General features: G+C 41.1%; 1 protein-coding gene across 2 annotated transcripts; it reads left to right on the top strand.

The window, feature by feature from the left end:
• Nucleotides 1-8,298: 8,298 nt before the first annotated feature.
• On the top strand, nucleotides 8,299-14,696 carry LOC118397169 (protein YIF1B-like). Of its 2 annotated transcripts, none has more exons than XM_035791677.2 (8): nucleotides 8,299-8,463; nucleotides 11,121-11,347; nucleotides 11,451-11,555; nucleotides 11,702-11,780; nucleotides 11,873-11,930; nucleotides 12,038-12,193; nucleotides 12,366-12,459; nucleotides 12,574-14,696. In XM_035791677.2, the coding sequence occupies exons 1-8, from the start codon at nucleotides 8,421-8,423 to the stop codon at nucleotides 12,727-12,729; spliced, it is 918 nt and encodes a 305-aa protein (XP_035647570.1). In that variant the 5' UTR covers nucleotides 8,299-8,420; the 3' UTR covers nucleotides 12,730-14,696. The 2 variants fall into 2 exon arrangements, with proteins under 2 accessions (XP_035647570.1, XP_035647569.1); XM_035791676.2 differs by having other exon boundaries at nucleotides 8,319-8,487.
• The last annotated feature ends 1,556 nt before the right edge of the window (nucleotides 14,697-16,252 follow it).

Genomic DNA, 16,252 nt, shown 5'->3' with positions numbered 1-16,252 from the left:
GAGATATGGCTTTTCTTTGCAACTCTGCCTAGAAAGAAGGCCAGCATCCCGGAGTCGCCTCTTCACTTTTGACGTTGAGACTGGTGTTTAATTTTTTTGGTCTATTTGTACTTGACATTAATATTTCTAATGCTTAGCAGGACAGAAAATAATCTAATTCAAGCACTTATTAAGAGAACATCCATGGTCATCCCTACTGCCTCTGATCTTGCAGACTCACTAAACACATTTGTTAATTATGTCTGAGGGTTGAACTGTGCTTATGGCTTAACCTTAAATCAAAAATAACAAGAAAATGGTGCTGCCTGTTTTGCTTAAAATAAGGAATTAGAAATGATTTAAACTTTTACTTTTGATAATGAGGGATGGATCGGAATTTACATAATGGGTAGCTGAATGAAAATGGTGGAGGGTCATGCTTGATCAATTTCAGTCAAGGGGTTTATTTAGTTTTTTAAATCTAGTCCAGGGGAGGGTCATGTAATTTGTAATTGACTAAATGTCTATATTTCTCACTGTTTTAGAATGAGTTGCTTATAAGGCTATAGATTGGTGTGTGTGCCCGATGCCGCCCCTCATCTCTGATTGTCTGCTTGGCGCGCAATATCAAGTGTCCCTATAGGCTATTTAGTGTGGTCTCAATCAAATTATCCATAGCCTATAAACTACGAAGTGCATGCTCGGAGAAGCACAGAGCAAAGTTATATTTCTAAGATGGCTGCTGAGATGGTGTAAATAAAACTAGGATGCATTACACGCTGTAATGGATATCCGATTATATAAAGTGATCTATAACAGCGCTTTGGTCAGCGATGCTTTATGCTAGGAACAAGCTGTAAAAGACATGACTCCAATGCATATGGGGATATCGTTGTTATTCAGAGGCTGAGCTACATACAACCTTCTATACCCGAGGAGACAAGAAATGTACTCTGCTTGGGAAATAATCGAATTCTGTCACTATCACTTGATTAAGCTATTCACTTTCCGTACAATAGATGTTTAAACCCAGACATCATTTAGGGAAACACTTGGGACCTTCTCTCGTTGGGTTAAGCCACGGAAGAAGAGTAGCCAGCAGTTAAAACTTACATTTTTCTGCGTTGGTAGGCCTACTCTGTCTGGGGTCGAAAGGTAGGCCTTATATTTGAAAGTACAGTACCGTGCTCAGATTCCTAATAATGTCTCAGATTTTATTATTTGCAAACAGGTTCGTTGCAAACAAGACACATTGATATGTCATTGGAGACATATGATAAGAGGAACACATGCCTATCTCTGTCCATTCTTAGCCTGTAGATTCAGTAACTTGTGTGTTATTTAAAAAATATTCTGCTAATATGTCAAATTGCGTAGAATTGCATGAAATGTTTATAAAAGGCTATTTTTGCTTTGACTATATAGGAGATCTTTCCAACCCCTACTCTCGTCCATAGTGGTCTGCAGATACACAACCGTTTGGCCCTGAGTCCTGTGCGCTATCAAAATTCCCATGTAATGCTTACAGGACAAAGAACAGTTTCTAAAACTGCATATCCAAGGCTCTGGTCTGTCCAAGAAGTTATGGTAAATGGTAGACATGTTCTCTCCAATCCACATGTTTTAATGATTATTTGGGGTATATCCCTCAAAGTGTTCAGGGAGGGTTTGGGTAAATAAGGGAGGGCCACCCATTTTCATTTCAGAGAGGTCCGATTTTCTCCATGTAACCCGTATTATGAATAACTCCCTTAAGTATTTTTTAGCAATTATATTTACTTTTGATACTTAAGTATGTTTAAAACCAAATACTTTCTGACTTTTACTCAAGTAGCGTTTTACTGGGAGACTTTCACCTTTACTTCAGTCATTTTCTATTAAGGGAGCTGCTCTTGTACTCATGTATGACAATTGGGTACTTTTTCCACCACTGCTTGTAATACCTATTTGGAGGGTCATTCAAGTGTAATTTCCCACTGGGAACTATGAGTATGGAAGGAGATAGCTGCCAAAAGGTTGAGGTATCATTAGGATCGTAAGAAAATCCATACGTAAATGGTTAGGATGGTAAGAAAAGCCATGCTTGAAACATGAAAGGTCAACTTTAAATTAGATCTGTAAACATATGTTACGACTATGAATTAACATTTACACTTTAAATTATTATTTTACCATCTCCCTTTACTCGGTTACAGATCTTCGTTTATATGTACAAACTTTCGTCAGTAATGTGGCATCAGCGAGCTTCAATGCCGTACAACTCTCCTTCCGTGGCCTCCAATTGCTCTTAAATACAAGTAAAACTAAATGCATGCTCTTCAACCGATCGCTACCTGCACCTACCCGCCTGTCCAACATCACTACTCTGGACGGCTCTGACTTAGAATACGTGGACAACTACAAATACTTAGGTGTCTGGTTAGACTGTAAACTCTCCTTCCAGACCCATATCAAACATCTCCAATCCAAAGTCAAATCTAGAATTGGCTTCCTATTTCGCAACAAAGCATCCTTCACTCATGCTGCCAAACATACCCTTGTAAAACGGACCATCCTACCAATCCTCGACTTCGGCGATGTCATTTACAAAATAGCCTCCAATACCCTAATCAATCATTTGGATGCAGTCTATCACAGTGCCATCCGTTTTGTCACCAAAGCCCCATATACTACCCACCACTGCGACCTGTACACTCTCGTTGGCTGACCCTCACTTCATACTCGTAGCCAAACCCACTGGCTCCATGTCATCTACAAGACCCTGCTAGGTAAAGTCCCCCCTTATCTCAGCTCGCTGGGCACCATAGTAGCACCCACCTGTAGCACGCGCTCCAGCATCTCTGGTCACCCCCAAAACCAAATTCTTCCATCTCCTTCCAGTTCTCTGCTGCCAATGACTGGAACAAACTACAAAAATCTCTGAAACTGTAAACACTAGCTTTAAGCACCAGCTGACATAGCCCATCTATAATTTAACCCAAACAACTAACTCTTTACCTGTATTTATTTATTTATTTTGCACCCCATTATTTCTATCTTTGCACATTCTTCCACTGCAAATCAACCATTCCAGTGTTTTACTTGCGATATTGTATTTACTTCACCACCATGGCCTTTTTTTTGCCTTTACCTCCCTTATCTCACCTCACTTGCTCACATTGTATATATATATATATTTTTTATTTAACCAGGCAAGTCAGTTAAGAACATATTCTTATTTTCAATGACGGCCTGGGAACAGCCTGCCTGTTCAGGGGCAGAACGACAGATTTGTACCTTGTCAGCTCGGGGGTTTGAACTAGCAACCTCCCGGTTACTAGTCCAACGCTGTAACCACTAGGCTACGCTGCCGCCCCATATACGCTGCCGCCCCATATATATACTTATTTTTTTACTGTATTATTGACTGTATGTTTGTTTTACCCCATGTGTAACTCTGTATTGTAACTCTTTCCCCCTTCTGATGACCAGGTGGCGAATCGCATCTCTGCATGTCTGGCAGACATATCAGTGTGGATGACGGATCACCACCTCAAGCTGAACCTCGGCAAGACGGAGCTGCTCTTCCTCCCGGGGAAGGACTGCCCGTTCCATGATCTCGCCATCACGGTTGACAACTCCATTGTGTCCTCCTCCCAGAGCGCTAAGAACCTTGGCGTGATCCTGGACAACACCCTGTCGTTCTCAACTAACATCAAGGCGGTGGCCCGTTCCTGTAGGTTCATGCTCTACAACATCCGCAGAGTACGACCCTGCCTCACACAGGAAGCGGCGCAGGTCCTAATCCAGGCACTTGTCATCTCCCGTCTGGATTACTGCAACTCGCTGTTGGCTGGGCTCCCTGCCTGTGCCATTAAACCCCTACAACTCATCCAGAACGCCGCAGCCCGTCTGGTGTTCAACCTTCCCAAGTTCTCTCACGTCACCCCGCTCCTCCGCTCTCTCCACTGGCTTCCAGTTGAACCTCGCATCCGCTACAAGACCATGGTGCTTGCCTACGGAGCTGTGAGGGGAACGGCACCTCAGTACCTCCAGGCTCTGATCAGGCCCTACACCCAAACAAGGGCACTGCGTTCATCCACCTCTGGCCTGCTCGCCTCCCTACCACTGAGGAAGTACAGTTCCCGCTCAGCCCAGTCAAAACTGTTCGCTGCTCTGGCTCCCCAATGGTGGAACACACTCCCTCACGATGCCAGGACAGCGGAGTCAATCACCACCTTCCGGAGACACCTGAAACCCCACCTCTTTAAGGAATACCTAGGATAGGATAAAGTAATCCTTCTCACCCCCCTTAAAAGATTTAGATGCACTATAAGTCGCTCTGGATAAGAGCGTCTGCTAAATGACTTAAATGTAAATGTAAATGTATTGTTGTATGTGTCGAACTGCTTTGCTTTATCTTGGCCAGGTCGCAATAGTAAATGAGAACTTGTTCTCAACTTACCTACCTGGTAAAATAAAGGTGAAATAAAATAAATAAATAAAAAATCTGCAAAGGACATGCACCGAACGTAGCTAGTCAAAGTTAGTTCGTAAATCAAGCAACTCTAGCCCAGACGTTAGAGTTTCTCTGCAGCTTCCAGTTTAATTTCCAAAATAAAAGTCTAGAGCTTGTTTTAGAACTGCATTCAATAGCGATGATATACCAGTAGATGGCGGAGTATAGTCTTGGGCCTTCTGCAAATTACTTGTGTGAGAAGGAAGAAGACTTTATTTTAATTTTTTTAACCTTTATTTAACTAGGCAAGAAAGTTAATAACAAATTCTTAGCAAAAGGCAAAAGGCCTCCTGCGGGGACAGGGGCTGGGATATATTTTTTAAATATAGGACAAAACACATCACGACAAGAGACCCCACAACACTACATAAAGAGAGACCTAAGACAACAACACAGCATGGCAGCAAGACATGACAATACAGCATGGTAGCAACACATGACAACAACACAGTAGCAACACAACCTGGCAGCCAAGTAAAAAAATAGCAGCACAACATTGCTTAGAATCAAGGACAATGGTGACATCATTTAGGACCTTTAAGGTTTCAGTGACACATCCATAACCTGAGCGGAAACCAGATTGCATACCGGAGAGAATACTACAGACATCAAGAAAGCCAATCAGTTGAGTATTGACAAGTTTTTCCAACACTTTCGGTAAACTTTCGGTAAACAGGGCAAAATATAAATAATATATATATATATATGTGGTCCTTCTGTAGCTCAGTTGGTAGAGCATGGCGCTTGTAACGCCAGGGTAGTGGGTTCGATCCCCGGGACCACCCATACGTAGAATGTATGCACACATGACTGTAAGTCGCTTTGGATAAAAGCGTCTGCTAAATGGCATATATTATTATATTATTATATATTATTATTATTATATATTATAAAATTAGCTTCTAACAGTTAGGATCAGCTTGATCTCCTCCTTTAAATAAAGGACGCACTGTGGCTGCCTTCCAAGCAGTAGGAACCTGCGCAGAGAAGAGAGAGAGGTTAAAAAGGTCAGAGATAAGCTCGGCGATAATAGGGGCTGCAACCATAAAGAAGAAAGGATCTCTAAACCATCTGAACCAGATGTTTTTTTGGGGTGAAGTTTAAGGAGCTCCTTTAGCACCTCAGACTCAGTGACCGTCTGCAGGGAGAAACGTTGTAGTGGGGCAGGGGGAAAAGAGAGAGTAGCATTGGGGCAAGTCACATTAGAAGGGCTGGGAGATGAGGAAATGTTGGATGGGCAAGGAGGCATGGTTGACTCAAATATGAATCCTGGCTTAATTAAGTTGTGATTAAAGAGCTCAGCCATGTGCTCCTTGTCAGTAACAACCACATTATCAACATTTAGGGACATGTGGCAGCTGTGAGGAGGAGGGTTTATTCTCCAGGTCTTAAAGTAACTCACTTTAGCCTTCCGCATAGCGTGAGTGCACTTATTTCTAATTTGCCTGAACGAGAGCCAGTCAGGCTGAGTATGCACATGCCGAGCCTTTCGCCAAATGGAATTCTTGATGTGGAGTAACTCTGCCAGATAGCCTATTCTTATTGCAAGATATGTTTTCCCTATCAGCCACTGCACGTGCATCATCAACTATTTTGTTTCAAATGTATTTAGAGGCCTATAAGCTGGGGTCTCTTTTTAAGGGGATCCCTATAGTAAAAACAGTGTGAGAGTTCAGTGACCAGGCGGAGGAAGATGAAATGACAGCACCATCCTCGGGGGATAGGTATTTATTGGAAAGCCAATTAGTACACAGCTGGGCCCACTAATTGCTTTGTGTCTTCCTCTATATAGGTGGGGATGTCGTTTATTTAGTTATTTTGCCTATCTCAGAGGACGCTTCTGTGACTGGCCACCCTGTCTCTCCGTTAACCTAGGCAGGCTTTAGGTAGAGAGAAGCGTTCCCCCTGCAACTTATGTGTAGACGACAGCCTAAGACAGGAGTAGCCGTTTGTTGCGTTCCCTTTTTGGCCACTGGCATTTTGGTCAACGGCTTAGTTCATTTTTATTTGTTTCATTACACTGGTGTTGTCAGCATTGGATGTTCCCTGTACTGGAGTTATTTTGTTGGGTGAAAGAAGACCCATGTAGTAAACGATACAAAATAAAAGGAACCACAACCACTGCCTCTGGTCAATTCATTTTATGCCTCCCGCCTGTGTTAGGGTGCTTCGGACAAGCAGATCCGTTCACAACAGTTATAAAACACAAATAGAGTTGTAAAAGTATTCGGCAAGACACCAGTACCCAAAATGAAAGCCTAAATTGCAATTCCTACAAGGGGAAGGCCTGTTTTTAGTTATTTGGATAGGCCTAAATTAAACATTGAATTATTAAAATGGTAGGCTAAAGAACTTTGGAGAATTTAGATTTACATAAACAAATGGTTAAGACTGTTCTATTCTCTTTGATTTAGTTCCTGTTGTAACTCAGACAAATGACAATGGATGACATACTGACTGACTGAACGAGGAATTAAACGTACACATACGTTGGAATGATATGTTGCAAGCATCATGCATGCTCTGCACTATTTGGCTAGTAGACAAAAAGGCCTACATTAAGGGTATAATGACTATGGTTGCATGCCTCCAGAAGGTTATCTTCTGAAGCTGAGGGCTGCTTTTCCGAAGGCGCGTGGTGCTGCGTGGAGATCACAAGCTCTTCGACTGGGCAGCAGTGTTGCGATGGAGGGAATAGTTTATACTGAGACGACCTAAAACCACTGCAACAGAGTTATTGTTAAGTTTGGGAATAATATTATGTCAGACTTAGCCTATGTTTAACCTCTCCCTTGTTCATTTCAAAGTTCATATGTTCATGACCCAATTCATATAAATCATGTACAATTATTTTTAATACATATTAACCCCTCCCACAGAATATGCGTTGGCAGATTTTGAGTGACGAAATTAATGTGAAAGTATTTGAATAAAAATATATTTTGAGTGGCAAAGACTCCAGTGCTGATACATAATTCAAATACTCACCAGACATCTATTATTATTCTATGTTTCATTATTCCTGTTAGATAGTCCTTCTGTAGCTCAGTTGGTAGAGCATGGCGCTTGTAACGCCAGGGTAGTGGGTTCGATTCCCGGGACCACCCATACGTAGAATGTATGCACACATGACTGTAAGTCGCTTTGGATAAAAGCGTCTGCTAAATGGCATATATTATTATTATTATTATATTAGATACTACTGGTTATGATTGCAGACAGAGCCCAGAGAATGGGATGGTGCAATATTGAACGTCATATTTTTATAAGGCGCATGCATGGGGATGTTCACGTGGGGATGTCCAGAGATATGTCCATGCTGTAGAGATGCACCTAGCGGACTGAAACTTCACTGTTGGAGGCATAATTCAGGTTGTGCTATCTAGACATGCACTGGCAAACAAACCATTACATTGGCTACCTAAATGTGAAGTAATTTCAACTGAGCAGTAATAGAAAATGTTGACTTAAATTGAAAACGTGCAGGATACCTCATTGGAACGCAGCAAGACATTAGAACACCATTGCCCATTAGAAACAGATTCACTTTCCCACTCTATATCATAACCTGATTGGAATCTAAATAGTCCTGCTAAGAATGAAATACAGCTGCACATGACTGTGCAGGAGATGTAATGTGGCAAAAATATAGGTGAAAATCATTGGTGTAAAGTACTAAAGTTAACATAGTGTTATGTGCTGTAACTAACAACGAAAAAGATTTCACGGAGTTGTCCTCCCTGCGTAAGTAAATAATTATAGTGATTATTTCGATTGGTCCACATTTTACCAGGAACGCCTTTGTCATTTTTTTTAGTTGTATGATAATATCATTGGCCAGTTGACACATGGGTGTGGCTGTGTACACATTTTGTAGAAGTCTATTGAATGGTTTCATATCAGCGTTTTTAGAGACGATATCCCAAATTACCTGTAATAATTGATGGACATGGATTACACAGCAACCCAAAGTGGGTTCACACAGTGTAAGTTACTTGGTCAAAGGATTGGTAAGATGTCTTGCTTTTTGACCGAGAAATCAAGCTAACGTATGCTAGCTAGTTAACCGGCATGCTAATAACTAGCTAGTAAGCTAACCCACTCCATTTCTGCTCATCAAACCAAAACTAACCACCTGGCAAATGTATCTAGACAACTATTTTTTTGTCATATCTTTATCAATCATAAAAGCAAATTTCTTGCTAATATAGCTAGCTGACACCATGTTGCACAATACTAAGTTAGCTAGCTTGCTCGTGGTTAGCCACATTAGATAATATCACCAAATAGGTTTTCATATTGTATGTAGACAGAGAACCTGAAACATGTCTGATCAGTTTCGGGCTACATTATTCAGGTTTACGTTAGATGGTCGCGCTATTCGCTCTCTCGAGTTACGTTTTCTTGTATCAAGCCTTTACGTACTGCCCGCATTGCATTGCTTCTAAATCGGGTCATGGGACTGCCTCTGGTTACGTAAGCTAACGTTCGGTTCTTGTTGGTCTCCGCCCAGTGTCCAATCAGAACTTGTTCCCAAAATAGAGCTACAGTAGCCACCTTCAGGAAGTATTCATACATTACATTTTTTAGTAATTTAGCACCCCTTGACTTGTTCCACATTTTGTGTTATATCCTAAATTCTCACTCGTTGTCTCTGTCAAAAGTTGTCATGAAGGCATAGGGTGGCTATTTTGAAGAATCTCAAATATAAAATATATTTGGATTTGTTTAACACTTTTTTGTTGGTCACTACAGGATTCCATATGTGTTAATTCATAGTTTTTATGTCTTAATAATAATAATATGTCTTCATTATTATTCTACAATGTAGAAAATAGTAAAAATACAGACAAACCCTTGAAGGAGTAGGTGTTCTAAAACATTTGACCGGTACTGTATATATATTGCACTGAGATGCATTGCCTTAGAAAGCTGCGCCACTCGGGAAATGAAATACAGAAATACGTGATTGACATTAACTATTCACACCCCTGAGTCAATACTTTGTAAAAGCACCTTTGGTGGTGATTACAGCTGTGAGTCTTATGGGGTAAATCTTTGCGCTTTTCACATCTGGATTGTGCAATATTTGCCCATTTATTCTTTTTAACATTTTTCAAGCTCTGTCAAGTTGCTTGTTGATTATTGCTAGACAGACATTTTCAAGTCTTGCCATAGATTTTCAAGCCGATTTAAGTCAAAACTGTAACTAGTCCACTCCGGAACATTCAATGTTGTCTTGGTAAGCATCTCCAGTGTTGGTTTGGCCTTGTGTTTTAGGTCATTGTCCTGCTGAAAGGTGAATTTGTCTCCAAGTGTTTGTTGGAAAGCAGACTGAACCAGGTTTTCCTCTGGGATTTTGACTGTGCTTATAGCTGTATTCTGTTACCAATAACATGATGCAGCCACCACCATGCTTGAAAAAAATGAAGAGTGGTACTCAGTAATTGATGTGTTGTGTTGGATTTGCACCAATCATAACACCTTTGTATTCGGGACAAAAAGTTAATTTTTCTTTGCAACACTTTATCACCACTGTAATGGAATGTAATTGGAGTCATGAGAAGGGCTAAGAGCACCATGGTAAACTTACTGATTTTGTAAAGGATAGGAAACAATAGGCCTACCCATGAAAATGTCAGAAATAGAATTACAGATATTAAGACATGTGCTTCTGCTGCATAACCAACATTGTATTTAATTATTTAGGCCTATAGGCTTTTAAGCTTTTTTGACACAGTAGACTAGAGCTGGGTGATTATCACTGTAAATTTACTCAATTGTCACGATAATGATGAATTGAATGATAACTTAGACATTAGTGTGCACCAGTTTTTTATATGACCCTTTAAAACTACTACTACTGCTTGTAATATTGTACAATTTGCCCAGTTAGCAATAGCCCATATTAGCAGACTTATTTCATTAAACATCACAAAGCTAATTATCATTATTATCGATATCAGTAAAATGTCCTAGATAAATCCTTGGTTTGGTTAATTTTTGGGTTTATCGACCCAGCTCGACAGTAGACCACAAGCGACGATCTATAAATGTGTCCTTGTTTGAATGTTTCTTTGGTCCATTTTGAAATAGAGCCTACTTGTTCTGGCTGACTTCTAGCCAGATATCTCTCCTTGAGAAGGAGGTTCCTAATCTCAAGGGATCCTGTTGTTAAGCATTAATAATACGATTAGTCTACAGTGCAGGCCAATGAATGTCTGTGAAAGAAGGACAAAGCATAAATTGATAGGAAGAGGCTGGGGTGACGTAAGGATGTCCTTCTGCTTAGTGTGTGATGATGGGACCATTCTGTCCTCAGGGGATAAAACACACCCAGAATTTATGACTGAGAGCAGGGTTTGTCTTACACATGGAGTGAAAAGACCCCATTATTGGCACTGTCTGATTCGGCCAGGCTATTTGCTGCTACGTGTCAAAGTGCACTGCATAGCTCCTTCTTTTGCAGCAAAAAAAAATGTTGGTCCTTCAAATGCATTGGAAGATTGCCATGTTTGTCATCTTACAACTTCACATAACATCACAGCTATTAACGATGCATGCATGTGTTGCGCAGTACTTGCAGTCTGTATCCCCCACTCCACTGACCAGAATGTGGTTTTGTCCTCCTCTTGTGTAATAGATCCCAAATTGAGGATGAGGAACACGTCAAAGGACAGAACAGATCCCAGCCAGCTGTTTGACGACACCAGCGCAGCGCCGGGGGTGGAGCCCGCTGGGTTCCCGGGCCAGGGTGTTGGGGCGATGGGCTACCCCGGCCAGACCCTCCTCTCAGACCCCATGTCCAACTTGGCCATGGCGTACGGAAGCAGCCTGGCCAGCCAGGGCAAAGACTTGGTAGACAAAAATGTAAGACTCATGGTACTGATGGTAATTAGTTGTGGTACCAGTTAGTAAGTAGCAACATTAAGAAAGGCTAAATCATCTTGGTTTTTCTCCATTTAATCTACAGCTGGATCGTTTCCTCCCCATCTCCAAACTGAAGTATTACTTTGCTGTGGACACAGTTTACGTGGGCAAGAAACTCGGACTGCTCGTCTTCCCCTACATGCACCAGGTAAGATCTGGTCGCCATCTGTTCATATTGCTTGTGTCCATGTCCAGATTCCGAGCTACCAAGCTACCAAACTTACGCCCTAGGATGACACTCATTGACTGGGTGACTAAAGAAGATGTATGTTTTTGTTTGTTTTTTTGTTTTAGAACTGGGAAGTGAGCTACCAACAGGACACCCCAGTGGCTCCACGCTTTGATATCAACGCTCCTGACTTGTACATTCCAGGTAAAGGAGATTTGGTCAGGTCTACCACCCTGACTGAACCAAACTAATAAGACTCACGACTAGCCTATTGTTTTTTTTATGTTGTTTTGCAGCAATGGGTTTCATCACATACATCCTGGTGTCTGGGTTAGCACTTGGAACACAGAACAGGTAAAGGTGGTCCACTTCCACTCACTTTTTTGCAACTTTCTTCCCAGTTTTCTGTATAAATAGTATCCTGAAACTTGTATCTATCTCAACCTCCTGTCTGTCTCTAGGTTTACCCCTGAGATCCTGGGCATGCAGGCCAGCTCGGCCCTGGTGTGGCTCATCATGGAGGTGCTGGCTGTCCTCCTCAGTCTCTACCTGGTCACAGTCAACACAGACCTCACCACCATCGACCTTGTGGCCTTCTCCGGATACAAATATGTGGGGTACGGATGGTCTCTCGCTCTCTGACATGATTAGTATGACTTTGTGGTTCTGGATTTTCCTGTCTTTCAACTTTGATGTCGTCTGATTTAAAAACAAAAACAAAAAGTTGTATAGACATGATGACACATTGACTACTCGGATGAATTGTGAAGGACTCCCTTGTGTGTGCAGGATGATTGTAGGGGTCGTGGCAGGGTTACTATTTGGTCGAACGGGTTATTACCTAACGCTGCTGTGGTGCTGTATATCCATCTTCATCTTCATGGTGAGTAGCAGGAAGAGCTAACTTTAGAATCTAATTTAATCCTGCCAGTGCCTTGACTACTGCACTCAGGTTTACAAGCTACATTTTTGCTCCCTCCCTTGGTCCTCTCTTCAGATCCGCACATTGAGACTAAAGCTCCTGTCTGAGGCAGCAGCCCAAGGCGTGTTGATCCACAGGGCCAGGAACCAGCTGAGGATGTACCTGACCATGTCCATCGCAGCCGCCCAGCCCATATTCATGTACTGGTTGACCTATCACCTGGTCGGGTAAGACCACGAGCTGACCAGGAGCGTTTCATCTGACAAGACACTACCTCTCTATGGAAAGATGAGACTGTTCACTGACCATCACCTCTCCCAACCATTCGCTGCGGAGGTGCGGGATACTTGCACAGATAAATAAAAACACACAAATGGCTTTGGAATCAGCATTGCCAAGTCTCACAGCACAACTGTAACAGTAGGGTTTGACTTGTCTTTTTGTATAGTTTTTTTTAAATGTAATTGTCTAAAAATAATAATTGACTGGCTTGTCATGTTTTGTATACTGTAATTTAGTCAATTATGTTTTCTAAGCATTTGTGAACATATGGTTGTATATTAGCAATCTAGCTTGGGCCCTCAATCTCCAACGCTTTGACTGAGCCAAGGATGGAAGCACAGTTAAGGCAAATGTATAGCCTATGTAAGTATGCAACGCAATTAGCTACGCAAATTGGCTGTCCTGCAGGATTGCATTGCAGAATTTGCAGCCTAAAATTTGTAAGGTGTCACAACTACACAGGGAAGCCATTTTGACTAACTGCGTTCTTGCGTTACACACTTACGTTGACTGAAAGGCTTTAGCATAATTTGCCTACACCGTCCAGTGAACACAAAAAAAGCACTCTATCCTCATTCATAGGATGATGTATTTAAACAGATTTGTGGATGTGTTTGTAAATAGGAAGGAGAAAAATGTTGTACATGTCTGACGTCTTGGTGACACAAACTGAAGCCCAAATAAAGGCTTTCTATCATGTAACAAAGCCATTAAGAAATCTTACATTAAAGCTGATGCTTTTTTTAAATAAGCTTGACAAAAAAAACAGGAGCATATGACACTGTAATTGATATTCATGTTCAAACTGGAAAAGGGAACAGGAAAAAAATATACAGAGGTTTAGATGTTATAATTATTAACTTTAATTTGAAATGTAGGCTTGTTACTAGAAATATGCTAAAATGGTGTTGCGTTGCCATGCTTCAATTGCTTTTATGAATAATTGATATACAGAAACTTAATAACATGGATCCTCTTAAAAAATTGAAACTGGGGTGCACATTTTTTATAGCTTTTTAAAATTTAACTTATGAAGCTGAATATGTCTTATGTCCAATATCAATAACACACACTCAAACGTTGATTTCTGTTGATCCAACAGGAAATAAGCTTTCATGGTCTGCTTGTATCTATATGTAAGATTAACACCTTAGCCCCTTTCCCACTCTGCCCCAAGTTAGGATGATATGATAAATCCTGTTTATCTTGACATAAGCAGATGTATTTGACAGATGTTCCACCAGATGCATCATACTCTGTCACAAGGCATAAACAGATAACAAAAGCCATGATTTACACTTTGCATTAACATGTGGTTGTCATCGTGGATTGCTATCGGATCAAGATGTGTTGTGTCTACACATGGTAATAAAATGTGGATCTTATCTGCCACTGCGTCCGCATTGTGCCCAGATGCCATGGTCCATCCCTGAATGCAAATTCATTCAACCTTGGACCTTCCGTTATGACACAAGCTGTATAAATTGACAGAAAACCGCACAGTTTTAGTTTTATACTGATCATTACAGCCTACTTTTGTTATCCAACGATGTAAGACTGGCCGTAATAGGCTGTAGTCCCGATAACATCGACCGGTCCACAGCCATACAAAAATAAACATCACCGCACAAACGAGCTGAATATCTGGATGTATGTACAAAATACAATTATTTCACAGTATAAGTATAAATGACACGTAAAGGCCTTAATGCACACAGTAAAAAACGAAACAAGTTGAGTTCCAGAGTAGGCTACAAAGTGTATCTCAGAATGACACAACGCATTATCCAAACACTTCTGGACAGGGTTGTTCTTTACCATGGATGTTGTCTTTATATTATTGAAATCTTGTATTGTAAATCACATTTAGCATGGACCTAAACAGCAGCAAATGAAAAAAAAGTGAATACAAACATGGTTGAGTTTCCTCCAAATAATTGGATCAGTCATAAATCGCTAACGTAACCTGAATATGATAACCTATCGAAAGACGGGTGGTCAAATTATGAAAATGCTTGGATAAAAGTGGCAATCAATAAAAGGAGCACGCATGTAAAGCAAATGGCTTCATAAAATAATAAAATGTCAATCTAAGTAGCCTAATAGTCATTTGTATCGAAACCTATATTACATTGTGGCCAGTGGCCTCGTTCACTTTTACAGAAAACGATGTGCCTTCTGCACTTCATTGATAGCTGGAAAATGCTCAAAGATTCACAGAACATAATATGATACAATGTAATCCTTTTCAATTTTAATATATTCTAATACCAATGTATTATTTTCAAACCTGATAGGCCTATAGCAACTGAAATGGACTATTCACCATCTGCCCCCCATTCGTTCTGGCTTGATCTAAAGGTACAGGTGGAAAATTAGGCCAGTCATTGGCAGCAGAGAACTGGAAGGAGAGGCGGTCAAAGAAAGAATTGGTTTTGGGGGTGACCAGAGAGATATACCTGCTGGAGCGCGTGCTACAGGTGGGTGATGCTATGGTGACCAGCGAGCTGAGATAAGGGGGACTTTACCTAGCAGGGTCTTATAGATGACATGAAGCCAGTGGGTTTGGCGACAAGTATGAAGCGAGGGCCAGCCAACGAGAGCGTACAGGTCGCAATGGTGGGTAGTATATGGGGCTTTGGTCCTTCTGTGGCTCAGTTGGTAGAGCATGGCGCTTGTAACGCCAGGGTAGTGGGTTCGATTCCCGGGACCACCCATACGTAGAATGTATGCACACATGACTGTAAGTCGCTTTGGATAAAAGCGTCAGCTAAATGGCATATATTATTATTATTATATTATTATTATTAAAACGTTATACGCTGTGTTAAAAAAAGGTGATAACCTTTGATAACCCTTTATTTTACAGCCCAGTATTTACCATAGTTAGATAGCTAATAACCATTTTAACAAGTTGTTTCTAAGAACTGCATAATAATTACACGTTGGTTTTATTTGAGATTCATTGACACAAGTGTTACTATGTACCATTTGGTACCAAGTAGTTAGCAATTTTGCTAAATTATTTGAGGTAAGTACCAGAAAGGAGTTTCTCATAATGTACAAGTTTTGTCTAACTTGTTTATTACCAACAAGATAGACAAAACATCACATCAAAAATATTGAGTAAGGTAAGTCACAGCAGGCGTCTGAATATTTTTCATTCAACATCTCATGCCTCTGACAAATGTGACACCAGTACAACTGTTATGCAGGTGAGTGAGGACCCAAAAGCGATTTAACAGAAACAGAGTCTTTTAATGTCCAAACAGGGAAAACATAAATCCTCTATCTTTACAGGAGAGTTCCCCTTCTAGTTGTAGAGGAGAATTGCAGGGCTAGCGGCAACAGACTGCAGGTCCCTTCGGGTAGGCGCGGGCCGTAGAGGATAGAGACACCTGCTCACACGCAGTATCTGATGAAGAGGCAGATTACGACAGGACGGAACAAGGGCAAAGCAAACAAGAATCTG

Source organism: Oncorhynchus keta, chromosome 18 (assembly GCF_023373465.1).
Source record: "Oncorhynchus keta strain PuntledgeMale-10-30-2019 chromosome 18, Oket_V2, whole genome shotgun sequence".
In the NCBI taxonomy this organism is placed as follows: Eukaryota; Metazoa; Chordata; class Actinopteri; order Salmoniformes; family Salmonidae; genus Oncorhynchus; species Oncorhynchus keta.
The sequence above is the reverse complement of the archived record's forward strand: the minus strand, read 5'-3'. Positions and strand labels throughout refer to the sequence as shown.

Excerpts from the sequence above, each read along its gene's own strand:
- LOC118397169 (XM_035791676.2), top strand. The coding sequence starts at position 8,421 with ATGGACATGGATTACACAGCAACCCAAAGTGGGTTCACACAGTGTAAG. Across the intron at positions 11,931-12,037 it reads GCACTTGGAACACAGAACAG|GTTTACCCCTGAGATCCTGG; the intron begins GTAAAGGTGGTC and ends GTCTGTCTCTAG. Across the intron at positions 12,194-12,365 it reads TCCGGATACAAATATGTGGG|GATGATTGTAGGGGTCGTGG; the intron begins GTACGGATGGTC and ends TTGTGTGTGCAG.